The sequence below is a fragment of the Podarcis cretensis genome (assembly GCF_951804945.1).
Source record: "Podarcis cretensis genome assembly, chromosome: Z".
NCBI classification, from domain to species: domain Eukaryota; kingdom Metazoa; phylum Chordata; class Lepidosauria; order Squamata; family Lacertidae; genus Podarcis; species Podarcis cretensis.
Window position 1 is genome coordinate 13645711 of NC_137184.1, and position 24714 is coordinate 13670424.

Genomic DNA, 24714 nt, shown 5'->3' on the forward strand with positions numbered 1-24714 from the left:
ATAATCCTCTCTCAATCCAGTTTCTCCACACCATGCATCATTTTTACTATACACCTCTATTACATCTCCCTCTTATTTGCCTTTTCTTTAAACTGCACACAAAAAGCAACACCAGAAAAGGGCCTTCTCAGTGGTGGCTTCCTGTTCGCAGAACGGTCCCTTCCCAGCAAGGCTCCACTAGCAGCTATCACTATCTGGTCTTACTTGCCAGGCAAAAACATTTTTATTCACCCAGTCTTCTGGCCCTTAGTTTTCTGCTCTCTTTCTTTTTTAGCAGGATAGGTTGAGTAGAATAAAACATAACATATACTTTATCATTCTAGGCTGTCTCCAAACATTTGTTTCTGTAAGTTGCTTTGAGTTCACATTTGTGAAAAGGAGCTACTAATCAATCACCATCAGCTTAGATGCTACTGAGGCATTTCTAAATACCAGGCCCTCAAAACCCAAGCTGCAGGGTGTACCCTGTGCCCTTTCCCCTCTCCAGGTCCTCTGGCAAGAACACCCACTCCCTACCTAGGGTTTCACAGCTTGTGTTGCGGGAGCACTGCCCGCTGTCACAGTCCAGCGAGGAGAGCTGCTCATCGGATTTGCTGAGCTTGCCCATGCTGTTGTATGGCGAGAGGCGGGGGGATTCCCCGCCATAGGACTGGCTGCCTCCTGACAGCCTCCGCTGCGCGTAACAGTCTGCATCAAAATCCTGGAGGCACAGAAGAAGAAGAGGAGGAGAGTTATGTTTGTTTCATTTATTCAAGGTATTTATTTTATTTAAATATTTGCAAGCCACACTTTCATTAAAAATAAATAACAAAGCGGTGCACAACAAAGGCATGATATAACGTGAAAACATCAATAAAATGCTTTCAGGTTTTAATGTGTTTTGAAAAGTTAAGGTTTTGTTGTCTTGGAATGTTTGGGAGTTGCACTGCGGGAATTTAGTTTTATTTATTTATTTTGTTTATATTCCGCCTTTCCTCCAAGGAGTTCAATGTGCTGTACACAGTTCTCCCAGTTGTGGGGGTGGGGGCAGGAGGGTGATTTGGCAGGGGTGGAGCCAAAAGACCTCCCACACACATGGGGAGAGCACCAGCTGTTTCCAGCTGTACGTAAAGTATATAACCCCCTCTATGTTTATCTACTTAAGAAACTAGACTTCTCAACCTTTGCAATAAAACTGTCTCACCTCCCTCCCCACCCCCCTAAAAAGCTGCACGCACATAGGGGCAAAGGTAGTCTATACCACACCCAGACCCAGATATACAGATCCAAGATGGAACCCTTCCTTTTAATGAGTGGGGAGAGGGGCCAACATGTGTCTCCATCACTGTGCTGGGCCAGGCCAAGCCTTTCAACTTCCTTGCCCTGTACAGTGACAAAATAGGGACCAACATCATGCAGTGCCCACTGGTACTCTGCACTTTCATGTCCCACCACCAGCAATTAAATTGTGTTTGGGGAGGCTGCCAGTGCAGCCTTGGCAAGCCAGTGGTCTGCTACTCAGAGCAGAAAACTAGATGGGCCAACAGTCTGAACCGGCACAAGGCAACTTCCGACTTACCTGCCTATTTATTCCAATTGGCAAACTGGACCCACTGGTGGTCCGGCTCATGGGTGCCACAACAGCCACTCTAGTGGGAGATGGCGCCGACTGACGTTTCTTCGGCGGCAGTGCAGGAGGAGGGCTGTGAAAGGTGGGTCAAAGAAAAACATGAACACAACAACACCAGTCAAGTACTTCTGGATCAAAAAGCCACAATAACCATCTCTAAGAAGGTTGGGGAAGGGCCATAGCTCAGTGGCAGAGCATTTCCTTTGCATAAAGAAGGTCCCATGTTTGATCCCTGCTGGCATTTCTAGGTAGGGCTGGGAGAGACCACCACCCTCCACCCAAAACTCTGGAGAGCTGCTGCTCCTGATCAGTGCAGACAAGATGGAACTAGACTGACCAGTTGTTTCTCAGATGTGGAGTCTCTCCCAGACCCACCTGAAGATGCTGGGGAGAGAACCTAGGCCCTTCCCCTGAAAACAAAGTAAGATTCCAGTCTTCATGGTTCTGAATAAAGTACTGATTTAAACAGGAAAACCTAAGAGGCTTCCTTCTAATGAGATAGACCGCTGGGTCCATCTAGCTCAGTACTGTCTACACTGACTGGCAGAGGTCCTCCAGGGTTTCAGGCAGGCAATCTTTTCCAGCCCTACCTGGAGATGCTGGAGATTGAACCTGGGACCTTTTGCAAGTAAAGCAGATGCTCTACCACTGAGCTATAGTCTTTCCCTCATTAGCTGCTACAGTGGTACCTCCGGATGCGAACGGGATCTGTTCTGGAGCCCCGTTCACATCCTGAGCAGAACACAACCCGTGTCTGTGGGTAGCGATTTGCTGCTTCTGCGCATGACGTCATTTTGAGCATCTGCGCATGCGTGAGCGGCAAAACCTGGAAGTAACCTGTTCTGTTACTTCCGGGTCGCCGTGGAACGCAACCTGAAAACGCTTAACCTAAAGCTACTTTAACCCGAGGTATGACTGTATTTCCTTCAAAGGATGGAGTTTCTCATGAAGTGGCCTCAGCCAATAGGTCGAAAATTTAGAACAAGAGGTAAAACCATTCTATAAACAAGTGGGAGAGCAACAGATGTATTTGTCTATGATAGAATTGCGGAATCGGGAAAACAATTTAAGGTTAAGGTCAATACCAGAAGTTGAAGAAGGAAACCTAGCTGAGTTCCTGACCAAAGAATTTTCCAAGTTCTGGCCTATCCAGGAAGAAAAGGACTTTAAAATTGTGTCGGCTTTCAGACTTGGAAAATTTGCAAAGAAGGATAAGCCCAGAGACTGTTTGATAACTTTGAGATCGAAGGAGGAAAGGGACAAGATATTGGGCCAACACTACGAAAAGTCATTGGACATTTTGGATAAAAGAGCTGAAATTTATAAAGACATCCCGAAACAACTGCTGGACCTTAGATCCGCCTATCTTGAATTGACCAGATTGTTAAGAAGCAACTCAATCATCTTTAGGTGGGAATTTCCTCAGGGATTATCCTTTACCTCCAGAGGGATGAAAGTCAAAATTAAAACAATTGAAGACAGAGATAAATTCTTGACTGCCTACGGAGAGGACCTTCAGAAAGGAATTGAAACACCATTTGGGCCTGGAGCATCTGCTGTACTTCTACCCTTGGAACCTGGAGACTTAGAGAAAAAGATACCACCCCTAGAGAAATAACAGAATTGTTTAGGATGTCTCTGCAACTGTTGAGTTGGAATATTAATGGGTGCAATTCCCCGGAAAAAAGGAGGAAACTATTTCATATATTGAAAAAAGAACAATTGGACATTATTTGTTTGCAAGAAACACATGTGACTAGGCTCCACAGAAAAGTGCTAATAAATAAAAGATTAGGCCAAGAATTTATTTCTTCGGATCGAGTTAAGAAAAGAGGAGTGGTGATCTATGTAAAAGAGAGCCTGTCACCTAAATTTTTGTTCAAAGGTGAGCAAGGAAGAATTTTGGCAATTGAGATACAATACCAAGGAGAGAAGTTTTTGATATTAGGAATTTACGCACCAAATGAGGGGAAATCGGAATTTTACAAGAAGTTGCATGAGAGCGTGCTGGACTATTTGGACTATGACAACATCATTATGATGGGAGATATGAACGGCGTGGTATCAACCAACATGGATAAGTCACATAATCAAAATGTTACAAAAGACGGCAGACTACCTAAGACCTTTTTTGAACTGACTGACAATATGGACTTGATTGACATCTGGAGGACAAAGAACCCCTTGGGAAGAGAAGGAACATTCTTTTCTGAAGCCCAACTGACATGGACGAGAATTGACCAAATATGGATATCTAGAGGTCTGGCACCTAAGACCAGAAAGGTGGAAATCTGCCCAAAGACCTGCTCCAACCATAATGCTGTAAAGATGGTTATGACACTACTACCAACCGGCTCCTTTAGATGGAAGATGAATGACAATTTGTTCAGAGATCAGGAGATAACCAAGAAGGCCCAAAAAGTCCTGAAGGATTATTTTGAGATAAATTTGAATACTACAGTGGAAAAAAGAATTATCTGGGACGCAAGTAAGGCTGTGATGAGGGGGTTCTTGATACAACAGAATGCTGTAAAGAAAAGGACACAAAATGAGAAAAAAGATAAGATTCTGAAGAAAATTAAAGAATTTGAGAAGAAGTTAAGATTAAATCCGAAGTCACAGCCGATTCTGAGAGAAATTAAACTCTATCAAGCACAATATTCCAAATTGATAAATCAGGAAATAGAGTGGAAAGTTAAATTAATGAAACAAAGAACATTTGAATCGGCAAACAAATGTGGAAAACTGCTAGCATGGCAGTTGAAGAAGAGACAAAAATTAAATACTGTTACAAATTTAGAGGTTGAAGGAAGAAATATTCAGAACCCTGTGGATATCAGAAATTGCTTCCAGAGATATTTTAAAAAATTATATACTCAAGGGCCGCAAGATGAAATGGAGATAAAACAATTTTTGAAAAAAAATGGACTATCAAAATTATCACAGGAAAATAGAGTAATCCTGAACTCTAAAATAACACAACAAGAGATTGAACAAGCCATCCAGAACACGCAACTGGGCAAATCCCCAGGGCCAGATGGGCTCACCTCCAAGTACTATAAGACATTGAAAGACTATTTGATACAACCATTGTTGGAGGTTTGCAATGAAATTCTGGAGGGGAAGAAAGTGCCGGAATCGTGGAAAGAAGCGTTTATCACATTGATACCAAAATTGGAAACTGAAAAGACTCAACTTAAGAACTACCGCCCCATCTCTCTTTTAAACGTGGATTACAAAATATTTGCAGACATTTTAGCAAGTAGATTTAAAAAAGTTTTGAACCAAGTAATTCACAAGGACCAGGCAGGCTTTCTCCCAGGTAGACATTTGTTTGCTAATACAAGGAACATTATTGATATTTTGGAACTATTGCAAACAAATATCAACACAAAAGCAGTGTTAATTTTCATTGATGCGGAGAAGGCCTTTGATAATATTTCTTGGAAATTTATGAAGGAAAATTTGGAAGGGATGGGAGTGGGACGGGGTTTTGGAAATGGGATAGATGCAATTTATTCAGAACAAAAGGCTAAACTGATAGTAAACAATGTGATTACAGAAGAGTTCAAAATTGAAAAAGGAACACGACAAGGCTGCCCTATTTCCCCATTGTTATTTATTTCGGTCCTGGAGGTGCTCTTGAACATGATTAGAGGGGACCGGTTGGTTAAAGGGATTGAGGTCGGAGAGAAACAATATAAACTTAAAGCGTTTGCAGATGACCTAGTTTTGACTCTACAGGAGCCAGAATCTAGTACGAAAAAAGTACTACAATTGATTAAAGAGTTTGGTCGGGTAGCGGGATTCAAATTAAACAAGCAGAAAACTAAGGTGTTGGGAAAAAATTTGATAGTTACAGAGTCAGAACGGTTTCAGAAGGAGACAGAGTTAAATGTGGTCAAAAAAGTAAAATACCTAGGGGTGAACATAACAGCAAAAAATCTGAGTCTATTTAAAGATAATTATGAGAAATGTTGGGTTGAAATTAAGAGAGACTTAGAAACTTGGACAAGATTGAAACTTTCCTTGTTAGGCCGAATTGCTGCTGTAAAGATGAATGTATTGCCAAAAATGCTGTTTTTATTTCAAACATTGCAGATTGTGGACAAAACAGAGTGTTTCCGGAAGTGGCAGAGAGATATTTCCAAATTTGTCTGGCAGGGCAAAAAGCCCAGAATTAAGTTTAAGATATTAACTGATGCGAAAGAAAGAGGGGGATTTGCCCTGCCAGACCTAAAGTTGTATTATGAATCAGCAGCTTTCTGCTGGTTAAAAGATTGGCTGCTTCTTGAGAATACTGATGTATTGGATTTGGAAGGTTTTGATAATGCGTTTGGTTGGCATGCATATTTATGGTATGACAAGGTTAAGATTAATAGGAATTTCAAGAACCATATCGTCAGAAAAGCATTGTTTAATGTCTGGACAAAATACAAAGACTTATTGGAAAACAAAACTCCAAGGTGGCTTTCACCATTGGAAGCTAAGGCCCGAAAAAGACTCAATATGGAGGCCAAATGGCCGAAATATTGGGAAATATTAGAAAAAGATGGAGACAACTGGAAATTGCAGAGTCAGGAGAAAATGAAAGACAAAGTGCGAGATTGGTTACATTATGCTCAGATTAAAGAAGTTTTTAAACTTGATAAAAAGCTAGGATTCCAGGTGGAAAAATCGAAGTTAGAAACGGAACTGTTAGAGCCTAAGACTAAGGTACTTTCAAGAATGTATAACTTGCTGTTAAAATGGAACACACAAGATGAAATGGTTAAATCGGCTATGATAAAGTGGGCACAGGACATTGGGTACAATATTATGTTTGAAGACTGGGTAAAATTGTGGACTACTGGGCTGAATTTCACTGCATGTAATGCTTTGAAAGAAAATGTAATGAAAATGATATACAGATGGTACATGACCCCAGTCAAACTTGCAAAAATATACCACTTGTCTGATAATAAGTGTTGGAAATGTAAGGAAAATGAAGGAACGTTCTTTCACCTTTGGTGGACTTGCCCTAAAGTGAAGGCTTTCTGGGAAATGATATATAATGAGCTGAAAAAGGTATTTAAGTATACCTTCCTTAAGAAACCAGAGGCCTTCCTTTTGGGTATTGTTGGCCAAGGGGTACTAAAGAAGGATCAAACATTTTTTATGTATGCAACAACAGCAGCAAGGATACTCGTTGCCAAGCATTGGAAAACTCAAGATCTACCCACACTGGAAGAATGGCAGATGCAACTGATGGACTATATGGAACTGGCCGAGATGATGGGCAGAATCCGAGACCTGGGAGAGGAGACGGTGGAAGAAGATTGGAGAAAATTTAAGATTTATTTGCAAAAGTATTGTAAATTGTATGAATGTTAAGCAGGATGTTTGATCATAAACAATTGGGCACCATGGAAACAAATGAAGTGAATTATGAAGATAAGTTAAATTTATGAAAAAACTAAATTTTTAGATAATTATTGGGTTAATCTTAATGCACTGAAGAGGAAATAAACATATCTAAAATTTAAGATATAACATTGTAAAAAGGGATTTTAAGGTGGGGATAAGGTGAGATATGGCTGGTTTAATTTTTATAAATTTGGAACGTAGGAGCGGGAGATGTGAGGAAGTCCAAGGAGGATCAGAAAATATGTTATGACACATGACATTTCTGTATGTTTTATTTTGTTTGTTGTATTTAAAAAATCTTTAATAAAAATTATTAAAAAAAAGAGAAAGCTGCACAGCCAACTCACACCAGTGACCACAGAGCCTGCAAAAGGAAAAGAATCTCACACGATTCTCGCAAGCCACACAGTATTTGTTTGCATCCCCCATCACAGACTTCAACAAGAAAGGTGTTGCCGTTTTTCTTAAACAACCCTGAACTGCTGGGGGGAGGGTCATAAGAAACATCACACCCACCCACCCAACTTCTCAAAAATATGTAAGAAGACTCTTGCTGGATCAGGCCAATTGCCCATCCAGTCTAGCATCCTGTTTTTACAGTTGCCAACCTGATGCCTAAGGGAACCTCATAAGCAGGATCCAAGCACAAGACACTTCTCTCCTCATGCAGTTTCCAGCACTTAGTATTCAGAAGCATTACTGGATCCAGCCATGGAGGCAGAACGAAGCCACCATGTCTAGTAGCCATTCACAGCCCTCTCCTCCATGAATCTGTCCAGTCCTAATTTAAAGCCATCTAAGTTTGTGACAGGGACGCGGGTGGCTCTGTGGGTTAAACCACAGAGCCTAGGACTTGCTGATCAGAAGGTCGGTGGTTCGAATCACTGCAACGGGATGAGCTCCCGTTACTCGGTCCCTGCTCCTGCCAACCTAGCAGTTTGAAAGCATGTCAAAGTGCAAGTAGATAAATAGGTACCACTCCAGCGGGAAGGTAAACGGCGTTTCTGTGTGCTGCTCTGGTTCGCCAGATGCGGCTTAGTCATGCTGGCCACATGACCCGGAAGCTGAACGCCGGCTCCCTCGGCCAATAAAGCGAGATGAGCACCGCAACCCCAGAGTCGGTCACGACTGGACCTAATGGTCAGGGGTCCCTTCACCTTTACCTTTAAGTTTGTGACCATCTCTGCCACAATTTAGGAGCTCTTGTGTGCTTGCAGCTTAAGGAAGAAATGAAACCAGAAATGAATGCACCTGCACCCACTCAACTTATGCATCTAATTTCACCTTGTTTAGGAAATGAGAATGTTTTCCAGTACCAGTGGTGAGTGTGGCCAATGTATGCCTGCTCAGATGTGCACACACTGTACAGATACAGACCATACACAGAGACAGACAGATCATTTCCAGCCTCTTGTCATCAGCACAGGAAATGCTGCCTTTTACTTCTGCCCTACCAACCCCAAGAAGTACTGCACCAGCCACCCCTGGGGTTCTACAGTCCATTCACACAACACAAGACAGCAGCATGAACCCAGAACAGTGCTGGTTCTCTGCCGGACAAGCTGACATGGAAAGGGTTCTCTAAAGTCTGAAAACCTCTGAATGACAACTAGTTAATTATTTCAACCCTGACTGAGGCAACTCCCAAACTCATTTCTTCCAGCTGTACCTGTTTTCAGCGACTCGGATGCAGGGAAGGGGAGGCTTGGGAGGGGCGACTTCTTCGTCCATAGGATCTGTCAAAATCTCCGCTGTCTGAGCAATCCCTGTTGTCTTGTTGAGAATCTCCATCTCACGATCCGTCAGGGGAAGCTCTGAAGGGCTGAGAAGGATGGAAAAAGCATGGCTTGCTTTGTATACAGCATTTGCAGCATTATGGTTCATTTGGCATTGTGCACCAGGGGCCCAGAGAGGGCGCCAGGCGCTGTGTAGAACGTACAAATATTTGGAAGACCCAGTCACTCACTCTGGCCCTTTAAGAAAGCACCTTTTCCCACATGCATGTTTAACAATTAATTGATATAACTTAAATCAGTTCCTCTCCCTATATTCCTTTTGCTCATACAACTATTTATCTAATACATAAATGTACCCAAATATAATCAATTCATTAATTAACTACTAACCCCATAGGCAGGGTACTATTTTTTAAACACTACAGTCTTTTAATTTACTGGATAAGAGAATAGCACAATACACAAGCATTTGATCACATCCACACCATACATTCAAAGCCTGTGGCTTCCACTTAGGAATCCTGGGAACTGTAGTTTGCTAAGGGTGCTGGGAATTGTAGCTCTGAGAAGGTTAAACTTTTAAGCTTGGAGCCGAGTTTTACTCAAAGCAGACATGTTGAAATTAATGTGCCTGCATTAGTCATGCCCAGTTATTTCCATAGGTCTACTCTGAGTAGGATCCACATCAGATAAAAGCCTACTATACCCATGATTTTTTTGGGTGGGGAAGTCACAACAGTTAAAGGGCTATGAATGTTCCTTAAATGTATGGTGAAAATATGACCTTATGTTCCACAGATTCAGCAGCAAACCAGAGCAAGAGACCCCCCTGAACTTGATGCTGCTTCCTCCCTTCATCTTCCACTATTTCTCTTTTGGGTGTGTTCCCTGCAAACAACTGATACAGGCCTGTCCTACGAGTAGCTTTGGTTTCTGACTGCTTCATCAGACACTCTTTGTGACTCACCTGTCTGTTGAAGAAGCAGGTATGCTGGGTTTAACGGGGCTTGTGGGGGACGGGTGTTCTTGCTTCTCAATGGTGAGCTTCACCAGCTCCTAATCATAAAATGGAATACAGGACAAAAAGGAAGGCTCAGTCAAGGCCACTGCAACTTTATTCTCCACCAGAGAAAACTTGTTTCTATTCTGCTTCAAGGTTTTGGATTTTTCAAAGCCCCCAACCCCTTCCAAAACCTTCACTCAATGCCCTGGACAGAAAGAAATAGAACAGAAGAATGTGAGAACTGGAAAGATGCCTTAGTGGTCTAAACCATGAAAAGCTTACATTGCAAGGTGTAAACACAGCAACCCTGAAAGAAAGACCTGATCAACCTCTGCTTAAAAGACCCCCTCCTGCAACGGAAGTCTGCCAACCCCAGGAGACAGTCCTGTCCACTTTAGAAAAGCTCTGGCCTCTTTGACATTTCACCCAATAATGAGCTGAGATCTGCTCCCTTGCAATTTCCACCCTCTGGCCACAAAGAGGACTGAGAACTAGAGAAGTGTAATAACATAGGACAGTCAGCTACTGTCTTTTCAGATTGGGGCCCCTCTTCTAAATCCCAGCTTTCTGCAGAGGGGCCACTTCTCAATTTCATTGACTTTGCTGTTCATAAGAAGGGGGGGGGACTCTGGATCACACCCTCTAATGCTGGTAAGCCTGCTTCACCACCACCCCAACCTCTCTAGCTTCTAATTCCCCCACAACACACATCCACATGCTGATGAGTACACAAGGGCTAGCACCTTGCTGGCTTTAAAAACTTTTATTTTCAGGATAAAAGTTTCCAAGATGTTGAAACCTGTGCGTAACCATATCAGCGCTTGCGTGGGGTAACAAAGCAAGAAGTGACACATGAATTGCAAGGTAATATACACATGGAAAACAGCTCTCTCCATGCAGACTGGTGGCTGGGTGGGTTTCTGTTCTAAGCAGGTTTCGAGAGTTGGTTCATTGTAGATCATAGCATAGACTGTCGCTTTTCTGAATTCTTATCTACCATGATGCAAAAAATAAGGAGGGTTCAAGCAAGACTTCCAAACAAAGGTGTATTGCATTGAAATGTATGTGTGTATTGAAATATATGAATGGAAATTTCATGGGAACACAAGATATATCAAAGAGGGAAGTAGCTACTGGAAAGCGGAAGCGGAACGGCAGAGGTTTGCTGGACTTTCAGAAAGGGCACCAGGGGGAAAGGGTCCGGGGGGGGGGAGTGGGTGTGGCTCTTTCCTTTGTATAGTAGTAGACAACATTTCAGCTGGGCAAAAGTTACTCTTTCTGCACACGGCCCTCTTCTATCTAGGCAGCCAATCAGCATTTATCACAGCCCAGGGCCAAGTTACATCTGGGCTAAAATGAGTGAAGCAGGCTTGGCGATGGCGTGTGGTCTGGGGAAAGCAGAGCTGTTCAGAGAGATTTGGAGGGCTACATTTGGCCCCCTGACTTGCTTTAGATCCTTGCTCAAATCCCACAGTTTATGTGAAGCTGTTAGCTCAGTGTTTTGTTCCTGTGCTCTCCTGCAAATGAGCCTACAATCTACAGGCGTGCTTGTTGAGCAAACCATCACACTCTTTCCCTGCTCGTCCCTGCGCTACTTCTCTCCCTTTCCTCTGCTGTTTGCCCTGTATGAAATTGTGGATTGTGAGTTCTTCAGCGCAGGGACCTGTCTTTATACTCAGTAAAGCACCATAAGTGCTGTTGTAAATAGCAACAACAATACAGTGGTACCTCGGGATAAGAACTTAATTTGTTCCGGAGGTCCGTTCCTAACCTGAAACTGTTCTTAACCTGAGGCACCACTTTAGCTAATGGGGCCTCCCGCTGCCGCCGCACGATTTCTGTTCTCATCCTGAGGTAAAGTTCTTAATCCGCGGTACTATTTCTGGATTGGCCGTCTGTGAACTGAAGGGTCTGTAACCCGGGGTACCACTGTACTGTGTTGCCTCAGAAATTCTGGGCCTCTTCTAAGGAAGTGTATTGCTTTTGTTTTAAAATCAATGTAACTGGTTATCAACAGCCAAAATTTGATGGCAAACATAGAAGATGGTTCCCCCAAAATACCACAGCTGCACAACCACAGAAGCCAGAAGACTGGGAGGTGGTTTTCATTTCTGCATCAGGTTCCCAGAGCTCAATATGTTAGCCTAAGCCCCACGGTGACTTGTCTGAAGAGACAGCTGTTTATGACTAAAGTTTTAAGAACAGCAATGTTGCTTTTGTATTTGTGACATTTTTGCAGGCGTGCGGAATACAAGTGGGTTACGCAAAGCTCCTAGAATATGAAATCCTTCTTTAAAAGGTAGCTCATCTCTTCTGGCAGACTTGGTCAGTTAACAAAACAGAATTAAAACAACAATCCTAAACGCAATGGTTGCCACTTAACTCAAAGGAACTTATTACTTCCATGCCAACAAATAATAAAGTAGCACAGCCCAAACATCAAGTGGGCTGCCTGATACTGATGCAGAGGATTTCAGTTAAACTTTGCATGGCCAGTAAGGACTGTTTAACATTAAGAGGAAGGGCCATGGGTCAGTGGGACACCAATTTTGCAAGCAGAAGGTCCCAGATTCAACCCCAAACATCTCCAGGTAGGGCTGGAATAGACGCCAATGAGAAACCCCGGAGAGTTGCTGTCCATCAGTGTTGACAATACAGAGCTAGATGGACCAAGGGCTTGACATGGGGTTCCTCCAGATGACAGAGCATTTCGGATTTCCTTGCACAAAGCTTACCTGGAGGTTAGACTATATGAGTAGCATCCAACAAAGTTCTATTCGGTGTAGACCCATTGAAACTTTTTAGAGCATTCCCCCATCACTTTACTAGGGGCAAAAAAACCACACAAAAAAACAAAAAAACAACCCTTTTAAAAGTGGATTTGTTGCATCAGAGTTTTAATCCATTTTAACTGTACAAACCTAATGTTCCGGTACATGCTTAAATTCCTCCTGCAAATTACTTATGGTCTGGAGGTGACTTAAGTAGAACACAGCTATCTATGCTCTAATAATGATAAAGTTAATAATAAACCACAACAGATCCACCTTGCAAAACAGGATTTCAAATGAGAAAGGTATGCTTTATTGGGGTGGGGGAAGCTCCCTTGGAATTCTACTGTTTCTGACCAAGTTGTGAGTGCAGATGCATTTGAGGTGTGTGCTATAACTAAGCATCTATAGAAGTGTGTCAGAAGAGCCCAGCCTTAGTACTGCTACCATCAGTTTTGAGACAGCCCATTCTCATGGTGGGAGCAAGGGGTCTGAGGTATGGTCAGAGGCAGAGAAGACAGCACTGTACCTTGACTCCATCCAGAACAGCCTTGATGACCCCTTTCACTGTGTTCACCACCTCTTTATCTTCAGAGTTCAAGCCCTCCAGCATCACCTGATCAGACCAACGTATCAGATTGCCCAAGCTCTGGTACACACGGCTATAGCAGGAAGAGATGGCCGAACTGCAGGAGCAAATAAATAAATAATGCATTGGCATGGAGAATACATGGAGAGATGTGTTTCAATAAAGGGAAACTGCTGGAAAAAAGCCTTTGTCACAATACATTTTATTCTGATGTAAGACTCACCCAGTCCCCAATTTGAAGACTATTAATTTTATATTTAATAAGCAAGTCGAGATAAGCTCATCCCAAGTTTGACGAGGAACAGTTAAAAACAAACAAGCAAGCAAGCAAACAGGGCTCTTACTACTGAGTCACTGCCTCACAACAGTCCCTGAAGCTTCAGAATAGTCTTCAAGGGGCAGCCCAACAACCCATGCTGTACCTGTGCCTACCCTAAAAAATCAAGCAACAAATTGCACAATTTTCTAGGGAAACTATTGAGGGTCAGATTCAACAGAATAGTTTTGCCAGCAGGATTCTGTGAAATGGGTCCTAACAACAACAACAACAACAACAACAGTTTTATTTGTAAGTCGCCCATCTGACTGGGTTGCCCCAGCCACTCTGGGCGGCTCCTAACAGAGTATTAAAAACACGATGAAACACCAAACATTAAAAACTTTCCTAAAGAGGGCTGCAATGGGGCTTCCCCCTATTCTCCCTGGCACAATGTTGCAATAAGGCTTCCTCCAGCTCCCCCTGGCCTCCTCAAATTGGGTTGTGGTGGGGGGTCAGGAAAGCATGAAGGGAGGACAAGGGAGACTCTTCCATCTGGCAAACAGGAATGCTTGCACTGACAGAACAATAATAGCAGCCTGGCATTGAATTCCTCCTTATAGAATTTAATTATGCCATGTGCGACCTGAATTTGTTGGATTTGTGTTTCATCCATGCCACCCCATCCCCCTTTCTGCTGCACAGTCTGATGAATGGCAGATAAGGAAACAACATTCAGCCACATCTCCACTTCTGAAAACAGCACACTATGGTCACCGTTCATGAGAAAATGTAGAACTAAGCAGTTGCTTGTTATAGTTCTACTTCCCCTGTTGATGATGCAAAACACAATGGCTTCAAAGGAGAGGGAGAGGAGAGAGAAATAAATCTAGACACATGTGTCAGGAAGGCAAAATTATATGGAAGTTATTGCATGCCACATATATATATTAATGGAGTAGATCATATATTCCCTAGTGAACGCAAGAAGTGTCCAGCTGGATTATACTAATGATCCAGTCTTGACCTGGGGGTGTTGGCGGTGAGAACAAAGCTGTGCAGCTTCAGAACTTATCTCAGCAAGCACTGGGAAGCGTCCCAAGCAAAGACATTTCTCATAGGCTCTGATAACTCTTGCCCTGCCAATGCTTTCTCGACCTTGTTAGGTCCACATTTATCCTTAAAATGAGTGAAGATCCAAGGCCTTGTGGTGGGAGCATTGAGTATGCAAGCATTTGACGTCAACCACACTGCTGTGGTGCCTTTGCAGCTGGTGAATTTCTTGGTGATCATGTGGCTGGAGGGAGGCAGGGTTTGAGCCTTTCAAAACTGAATATATTCCACATCACAATAGCATGCCCAATTGAGTGCAGACCCACTGGATCTACCTTAATGACATTAATGGATCACCTGGCAACTCTGTGGTCACTGGATGGAAGGCTGTTCTTAGCTGTAATTGCTTATAATATGCTTTTAACAGCAGCAGCAGCAGCAACCTCCTTGTTCCTGGTTAATCCCCTGGCAGCAACTCACCTCTGCTGAATCCGCGTCTCTGCTTGGACCAGCGGCAAGATGGCTTCCAGTACTTTGCTGGCAGATCCCGGCAGCATCTCCAGCACCTTGCTGTCGATTGCCATTTTGTCAACGATGGTCTTGAAATAGCGTAGTGCGCTCACTACGTCCTTCTCTCTCTCCTCCAGCCAAGTGAGATTCTGAGGAGGAATGGAAGGAAGGAGAAAGGGAAACATTTACTGTTTCGGTCAGTGACCATACAGGAAGGAAGGTGCTATCAATAAAGATACTGGGCCAACTAACTGCTACATGTGTCTGCTTGCATTATTATTCATAGAATCACAGAATTACAGAATTGGAAGGGGCCCCTAAGAGTCATCCATTCCAATATCCTGCAATGCAGGAATCACAACTAAAAGAATCCCTGGCAGAATTCAATTATGAATTACTTCCAATGAAGCACCTTGAAGCTATTTTGCAATGCGAGAAAAACATCTATTGCATCTATTTTAAAAATGGTTTCAAATTCAATATGAATACCAACTGTGATAAAAAATAACCCCCACTTTACTGAAAGAGGAGCATCTTCAGTACAGCCAAGCAGGCCCTTGGAAATGGTGCCTGGCTGATATGTAACAGGAGGGAGTTCCAAAGGGATGTGCCTCCCTCCAGCTACACGCAAGAGGACTGTACCACACAAAAGCTAGAAGAGTAGAACCACCACAACTCTCTCAGAAAGCTAAATGAGCGACTCACACCTACACAATCCAAGAAACTGGAGCCCTAGCAACTGATGGGCTGTATCAGAAAGGCACACTTCATTTCTCCCTGATACAGAAATAACATGGAATAATGTTTTGGGGACACTTTCCTACAGCAAGTCTTGGGAATCAAATTTAGCACAAGACAAACAGGACTCTATTAAAAGTAAGCAGGGGTGGTTTTTTAAAACTTTGTTTTGGGTTGGGAGTTTTTTTTCCGGGGGGGGGGTGTTGCACCATACCCAGGAATTTCAATGTTACTTTTGGCGACTCCATTTCCACTTTAGCTAGACTCTCCCTAGTCAATGGTTAACCAGGCTTGGCCCCCAAAATAAATATATACAGATACAGGACAAATAATACAGAGCCTGCTCTGAAACACCCATGTTGGCTCTGCATAAAATCTTGAGGAAGCCTTCCACGGGCCACTCTCATTCTCCCAAAGTGACAGCATCCTTGCCTGCACTGTGAACCTGATCAGTTGCATCCCTTTCGGCTAATCATTTGGCTGAAGACAATAGTTAACACTGCTTAGGAGCTAATCCCCACAAAGACTGACTGTTGCGCAAGTCTCTCTGCTTAAACACTTGGCCTCATAAATAAATTCACCCAATGCTGCAGGCTGCCTCATTCTCTCTCTCCCAGAACCCCAACCTAGAGCAGCAGGATGGAGCCTGGTAGGTGCATCATACCAGTGGCACCAACAAGGAGGCTTGCTGGTGACTCAGACATACAGCATGATGTTCACACCTGAGATGGATTGAGTGTTCAAGCCTGGTGGAGTGGGGGTGGTGGTCTTGGTCCAGGGACCCCTGGAGTGGGGCCTCCACACTGGGGACCTACGGCCCCTGCCTTGTTGGCCCATCAACACCAGAAATGCACGGGGGGGGGGGGCAGGAATCCACAAAGACTCAACTCAGACCAAGGAGCAAGGCTGGCCTGCAGGCTTGTGGTGCAAGGAAGTTTCTGTGGTGGACCTCCCTACTTCCACTGCTTCCTGCTCAACATATCTACTTAAGAGCAATGCCTCTATTGCACCACCTGCCCCTCATGGGCTCTGCCTTTGGGGAGGGGGCATGACACCACACACTTACCTTGTTCACCACCTTCTCAGGAGTCTTCACCATGAGGTCAGGCTGCTTCCCTTTCCTGGATGGTGTCCGCTTTATTTTGGGAGAGTGGAACTTGTCCTTCAACTTCATGGTGAATGAGGCGAGATGGGAGCGCTGAGAATCTACAAAAAAAGATGAGGGGTATGAGTGTATTTATCTGATTGGGCTGGAATCCAACTTGCACCAAGCGATATGCCCATATCAATAAATCAAATCTTTATTATGGTTGGCTGATGCTAAAAACAAAGCACACGATATACAGCAATACAAAATCGCAGCCTCAGAAGAAATAGCTATTAATGATTCAAGATGACAAATGAGAAACTGACCATTATAGCAGGTGTTGCATATTACAATCTTCAAATATGTACACTGAAAACTGCCATGTGCAGGTCAGACTGGTGGTCCCTTCTAGTCCAGAACTGTCAACACTGACTAGTAGCAGCTCACCAGGGTGTCAGACTAGGAGTCTTTCCCTGCTCTACCTGGAGATGCTCTGCAACAACTTCTTAGTGAGTACAGACACCTTTTTTTTCTAAAAGGAAAACACTGCCAGGTTAAATAATATGCCTCAATGGTGCTGAGTGGAGACTGTGGGTGGAAGCAGATAGGCTTATGACAGATGTTGTCCTCACCAGAAGGTTTTAAAGCAAACTTGCAGAGGGTCAAGACTGCTATTTATTTGCAAGAAGAATAGCTGTTGCAGTTACCAATAAGATTTTTGCATTCTTTCCCTGTCTTCAGTATAATTTGTTAATAATAGTACAGGATCAATATGTGCTTTCATGCTCTAATATTTTCGATATTAAAGCTTTAACCTTCTCCAAGTTTTTCCAATATAAGGGTGCAGAGAGCTGTTACAAGACACCCCTCCCCGTGCTACAATTCCCAGAGTTCCCTGTGAAGGATTGTTAAAACACTCCAGGAAATGTAGCTCTGTGAGGGGAATAGGGGGTGTCCTAACAACTCTTAGCACCCCTAACAAACTACAGATCTCAGAATCTTTTGTCAGAAACCGTAACTGTTTAAAGTAGAACCATAATGTTTTAAGAGTATAATGTGAATGTGGCCTCTGTTAAATACAACCCAACATGTCAACAGATATATGGGGGGAGGCCATGGTAGATGGATAAATGCGGAAAAGGATATATAGTGGTACCTTGGTTTGCAACTGCTTTGGATTACAACCGTTTTGGATTACAACCACGTCAAACCCAGAAGTGCGTGTCCCTTTTTTTGGATTACCACCCTTTTTTGGGATTTCAACCAATTTTGTTTTTGATTACAACAATTTTGTTTTGCCCCATTGGCGAAAGTGTGCCTTGGGTTACAACCTGTTTTGGTTTACAACCGGACCTCCAGAACAGATTATGGTTGTAAACCAAGGTACCACTGTAAAGATATATTGCTAAACTGGCTGCTTAAATGAGGAGAGGAAGCATAATCATGTATGGGGTTTCCCCCCCTCTACCCTCATTTTCATTTGAGCTATTTTAGTTTCAATGCACTTTTCACGGTCTGTAGCCCTTGCAAAGAAGAAGCGGTACCTTTGTAACATCAGCAGGCATGTTTGTAACCACTTAAACTGCAAAGTGAAACAAGCCCGGGTGATTTCACAGTAAGCCACTGCTGACAGTCTCCTGCCTAAGCTGACACAGCTGGTCTCAGAAGAGGTGCTGGGACTCCCAGACAACTGGTTTTTTTTTTGGGGGGGGGGGGAGACTTCAACATCCATACTGAGGCGACTGGCTCTGGGGTGGCTCAGGACTTCGTGTGTGTGCATGTTCATATGTATGTACCGTATTTTTTTTTGCCCTATAGGACGCACTTTTCCCCCTCCAAAAATGAAGGGGAAATGTGTGTGCGTCCTATGGGGCGAATGCAGGCTTTCGCTGAAGCCTGGAGAGCGAGAGGGGTCGGTGCGCACCGACCCCTCTCCCTCTCCAGGCTTCAGGAAGCTCTGCGCAAGCCGCGGGAGGGCTCCTCCAGCTTGCGCAGAGCTGTCTCTTATCCCGAAGGAGGTGCCAAACCTGGTCTTTGACCCAGGTGAAATACAGCCTAGTTTTGCCCCTGGCAAGGAAAGAGGCTAGGAGATGGTTCGAACATGAATAGAAGAACAATCTGGTTGAATGCAACCAAACTCTGGTGGGGGCTCATCATTGAGTATACCTAGTGAGCAGTGAAGCCTGCAAAGAAGACTTACTCTGCTGCTTCCACTGCATTCTCATTGTGTGGTCTAGCAGAGCTTTCCCAGGTAGCATGGGGCCTGCTACAGTCTGGCCCAAGGGAGGTGGCAGAACCTATGGCAGCTCACTGTGACTTGTTTGCAAAGCTTTTGAGGATAAAATTGCTTGCATCCACTGGACTCTTGACACCGCTGTTACAACAGATGAAGGGCAGTATATAAATTTAAACAACAGGGGGAGCTAAGCGGCGAGGCAGGCAAGCCAGATGGGAAACAACCACCCGACCTTCTAGTACAATATTAGACAAAAATAAACAGTGGCTCTCTCAATCTGTTCCTTCAGCTTGTTCAAGGATGCGGTTGCCTCAGTTTATAAATCACACCGGCTGTTATGTCTATCTGCCTACAGTTAGGCTAGGCAAACAGAATACATGAGAATGCAAGAAGAGCCTGGCTGCTGGAACAACATCCCATCTAGGCCAACATCCTGTTCTCACAGTGGCCAACCAGAGGCCCAATGGGAAGCCTGCAAGTAGGATCTGAGGACAAGGGCAATTCTCCACTTTTGTGGTTTCCAGCAACTGGTATTCAGAAGCATTACTGCCTCCGACCATGGAGACAGAGCATAGCCATCATGGCTAGTTGCCATCCATAGCTTTTTCTTCTATGAGTCTGTCAAATCCTCTGTTAAAGCCATCCAAGTTTGTAGTTATCATTGCTTTCTGTGGAAGGAGGCTCCAGAGTTTAACGATGTGCTGCATGAAGAAGTCTTTCCTTTTATCTGTCCTAAATTTCCAACATTTGACTTTATTAGAAGTCCACCAGTTCTGATGTTTTGAGAGAGGGAGAAAAACTTTTCTCTATATACACTATATACATTTCCCCGATGCCATGCAAAATTTTATAAACTTCTCTCACATCACATCTACTTTGGCAGAGGACTTGACATACCAAGAAGGTTGGATCTCATCTTTGTAGCAAGTTATAGCTGTAAGGGGTTGGGGAGTAGGACTGCTTTTCAAATAAAGAAGCAATATATTCCATTTTGAAATAATCCTTACACAAAGGAACATAGGGAGTTGCCTTACATAGAGTCCCCTAATCATAAAGTAAGATTCTAGTCCTTAGAGTTCTGAATAAATAGGTACATAAATTAATAGGTACATACTGAAATAGAACATGAGTTCATCAAGCCCAGTACTATCTATACTGTCTGGCAGTGGCTCTCTGGAGTTTCAGAAAAGGGACATTCCAAGACCTACTTAGAAATGCCAGTAATGGAACCAGGGACCTTCTTGGTAAAAGACAGATGTTCTAACACTTTATGCTGTGAACCACCCAGGGATCTTTGGATGAAGGGCAGTATACAAATTTAATAAATAAAAATAAGTAACATTGAGCTTCAGCTCTTTTCTGAAGGATTCCAGACTGTCTGGTTGTCTAGGGGCATTTCTCAATCACCATAGGTGAGTGGCTATGTACATGTGCGGCCGATTTAACTAGCTTCAATGGCCGAATAGCCAAGAGGGAACCAAGTTTCTAATTTCACTGTGCAGCTTCAAATGAGAGATTTACTTATTTATTTGCTTGATTTTAAATATCAGAGCCAACATTCTTAGGATGCTGAATTTTGTGCCAGGGAACAGATTCTGCAGCCATGTGGTAAACCCACAAATGGACAGGTCGAAATCCAGAGCTCATGTCAAAGGAGACAGAGATGGGTCATCATTGGCATGCAGACAACTGGCCCATGGAGCTGCTGAGTCACATAGAAGTCTTCGTAGGCTCAAGACTTACCTCAAAGTACTCAAAAAAAAAAAGAAACTACTAGCAGGGAATTATTTGCACTCTTCCCATACCAAGTCTTGCAATATAACACAACTGCAGTCCACAGCTGACTTCCATACTGTAGCAATACATAGTTTTGGGGTACAGTGGTACCTCTGGTTACTAACGCTTCTGGTTATGAGCTCTGCTAACCTAGAAGTAGCTACTCCTGGTTGCAAACTTTGCCCCAGGATGCGAACGGAAATCATGCGCTAGAGGCGCGCATGCAGCATAAGCTAAAGTGGTACCTATGGTTAAGAACAGTTTCAGCTTAAGAACGGACCTCCAGAACAAATTAAGTTTGTAACCAGAGGTACCACTGTACTTGCAGACTGCTACAGAGGTCATTATGCAAAACTCCCTCTGTGCTAGCAGAAAAAGTACTGCATTATGACTGTCAGCTGTTTCAACACTAACCTCTCTCTAAACAAAATAAAGAAATTCCTTCCAGTAGCACCTTAAAGACCAACTAAGTTAGTTCTAGGTATGAGCTTTCGTGTGCATGCACACTTCTTCAGATACCTTCATCTGAAGAAGTGTGCATGCACACGAAAGCTCATACCTAGAACTAACTTAGTTGGTCTTTAAGGTGCTACTGGAAGGAATTTTTTTATTTTGTTTTGACTATGGCAGACCAACACGGCTACCTATCTGTAACTTCTCTCTCTAACAATGATAAATGCTAAGTTTAGCCTTTTCTATTCCAGCATATGTGACTGTCCAACATCAAAACAAATGGCCATGACATAAATGGTGCTCTGGGTGTTCCTAATCCAAATAACAATGTGCCAAAGATGCATAGGACATGGGGGGGGGGCCTGGCTCTTCAAAGATAATCTGGTCCAATATCCCTGGAAGGTGGCCTCTGCTTGAAAATCTCTTAGCAAAGGTAAGTCTGCTGCCTTCTGAATTTTTAAATGTTCTGTCAAAATTCTGCTTCTTGTCATTTGGACCTGTCAGATTGTGTCCTCCCCTCTGGAGGATAATTTGCTGCATGATCCATGAGATAGGCTTTTTCTCCTTTAAAAAGTACGTAGAGCTGAAAGGGGAAGTTGGAAGGATGACATTTTTAAGGCTCAGTTTAATTCTAGTAGATCCAACTTCTACCCAAAACTCTTAGTAAAGTGATGAGTGAGTGTCTTTTTGGGTATGCGTATCTTGAAGTGACCAGAGGGGATGCTGTCTACAGTGTTCTGTGCCCAAAGGATTGAAAAGGTTTTAGACCTCTGGTCTAAAACAAAGGACGGAAAGAACTCTTTTGTATTTCTATGCAAATTTACACAGATTCCTTCCATGGATTAAAATTCACACAATTAGATTAGCCATGGCTTTTTAAAATGGGTGACAGGCCTAATTCTAGTATTTCCACAGTGAGATGGGTTTACCCCGCCTTCACCATGTCCTCCTTTTGAATGAGATTAAATTTGATTGGGTTGCAATCACAGAAAGAATAACATTTCCTCCAACGCTCAACTTTCCTTATCCCTCTTGTCTAGTAAGTAACTGAGAGGGAAATTATGTATATGTTTACTAAGAATTAAGGCTTCATCAAACCTTTAAAGCACTACTATACCACTTTGTAGCCAAAAATAAAACATAGGAGCTGTAGTTTGTTAAGGGTCCTGGGAGTTGTTAGACGACCCCTTTTATTTGCACCGAGCTACAATTCCCAAAGGACGCAGGTGGCGCTGTGGGTTAAAGCCTCAGCGCCTAGGACTTGCAGATCGAAAGGTCGGCGGTTCGAATCCCTGCGGCGGGGTGCGCTCCCGCTGCTCGGTCCCAGCGCCTGCCAACCTAGCAGTTCGAAAGCACCTCCGGGTGCAAGTAGATAAATAGGGACCGCTTACCAGCGGGAAGGTAAACGGCGTTTCCGTGTGCGGCTCTGGCTCGCTAGAGCAGCGATGTCACGCTGGCCACGTGACCCGGAAGTGTCTCTGGACAGCGCTGGCCCCTGGCCTCTTAAGTGAGATGGGCGCACAACCCCAGAGTCTGTCAAGACTGGCCCGTACGGGCAGGGGTACCTTTACCTTTACCTTTTCTTACAATTCCCAAAGTGGTTTTAACAGCTAAACCCTCTTCCCCAGGGAACTCTGGGAATTGTACTGGGAAGAGAATACGATATCTCCCAAAAACTCTCACCATCCTGTAAAGCTACACGTCCCCAGATGCTTTGGGGGGAACAATGACTGTTTAAAGTTGTGTGATAGTGTTTTTAACGTACAGTGCAGATGGGTCCTGGTTCCCACCAAGTTTAATGGGACTTACTCCTAGCTAAGACTGTGTACAGTTAGGTTTTTTCTTTAAAAACAACAACACTGAAGCCTTTCTTTTAGGAATTCTCGGTGCCGAAATCCCAAGGGAGCAGAAAAGACTTTATGTATGTGACCACAGCTGCATGGATATTATTGGCCCAGGGATGGAAAGAAGATAAAGTCCCTACCAGAGAAGCATGGCAGATCAAGTTGATGGGATTATGCCTCAATGGCAAAAATGAACAGAAGACTAAGAAATCAGGAAGATCAAAATTTTAATGAATGGGGAATTTTTTTAATTATTTACCTTAAAAACCATTGTATACACTTAAAATCATTAGTAGGATTTGAATAACACTTGTAGTTTAATGGTGAATTTTGGATATAATGGAGATGTAAAAAGATTTGATTATAAAAGATGCAGGAGGAAATGATTAATAATAGGGCCCACAAAGGGGAGAAGGGAAGTCCAGGAGATTCTCTGGAATCTTGTCTTTATGTTGTATGTTTGTGATTGTAAAATTTTAATTTGAAAACCAAATAAATTTATGTGTACGGTTAGGAATGCCCTCGTTACATTTTCTTTCCTCCTACCCCATGCCGGAGTGTGTGGTGCTATCGATATGACGTGAAAATAGTTCTTCACATTTACCGCTTTTATGTTAGCCTGTAAATGATATGAAAATGTTCAAATTTTACAATTCCAAAATCCATAACTAGGCAACACCTTTGCTATCCAACATATCAAAATGTCACAAGATAGCAAGCATGTTTTTGAGATGTCCATAGCAAGGGATAGAGTGGGAAAGAGCAAAAATGAACCGGAAAGGGAACTGCTAAAGTCATTAAGGTGTGATGATGAATTATGGAGAACCTCTGAAAACTTGCTCATTATTTTTAGCGGTTAAGTCTGTCAGAGATCAGGGTTCCAATCAGAAGAGCCAAGTGCACTGGATCAGGTCCAAGGCCCATCTAGTCACACATCGTGTTCTCACAGTGCCCAACCAGAGGCCTAAGAAAATCCCCAAGCAGGACCCTGAGTGCAACAGCCATCTCTTCACAGGTGATTCCCAGCAACTGGATTTAAGAGGCATAAAGAAGCATATCATAGCTACCAGCCACTGACAGCCTTTGCTCCATGTGTTTGTCTACTTCCTCTTTAAAGCCATTCAAACTGGTGGTTGCTGCATCATCCTGCTGCAGCCAATCCTACTGTTTTAACTATGTGTTGTGTGGAGCACTACTTCTTTGTGCCTGTCTTGAAATCTTTAAATATTCACCTTCAAGGGAAGATCCTGGGGTTCTAGTGTTATGAGAAGGGGAGGGGAAATGTCACTCTAATCGCTTTCTCCATGCCATGCATTGTTTTATACCCCTTTACTCAAACAATTTCATTCCCTCTCAAAACAGCCTCCCATGGGCACCTGCATTTCATCTCCATGGATGCTTCCTTGCCTTTGAAAATGGTTAACAACAGAGCCCCTGATCCTAACCAAGATCTCTGGGCCACAGCCTTTGCCTCCTCTCCACATCCCTGAGAGAAAGTCTAACACATAAGCCTGCATACAAACCTTCCTCATTTCATCCGTTTGGCAAAGACGAATGTGCCTTATTACCAGGATGGGTTTGGATGTGGTCCAGCTGCTGAGTCATGGCCTTATGCTGGCTTTAAAGCTTGCCTTGCCACAAGTCGGC

General features: G+C 43.4%; 1 protein-coding gene across 8 annotated transcripts in view; it reads right to left on the minus strand.

The window, feature by feature from the left end:
* The window catches only part of RAPGEF1 (Rap guanine nucleotide exchange factor 1), a 111548-nt gene that overhangs the window by 34940 nt on the left and 51894 nt on the right, over nt 1–24714 (minus strand). For all 8 annotated transcript variants that reach the window (XR_013835007.1, XM_079962535.1, XM_079962537.1 and 5 more), the window contains 7 exons: nt 16738–16877; nt 14904–15082; nt 13055–13211; nt 9719–9807; nt 8685–8837; nt 1559–1682; nt 517–700 (listed from right to left, as the gene is read on the minus strand). Coding sequence is in view for 7 of the 8 variants with exons in the window: in XM_079962535.1 (XP_079818661.1) it covers nt 517–700; nt 1559–1682; nt 8685–8837; nt 9719–9807; nt 13055–13211; nt 14904–15082; nt 16738–16877 (1026 nt within the window). In the remaining variant the exon portion in view is untranslated. The remainder of the gene's footprint in view (nt 1–516; nt 701–1558; nt 1683–8684; nt 8838–9718; nt 9808–13054; nt 13212–14903; nt 15083–16737; nt 16878–24714) is intronic.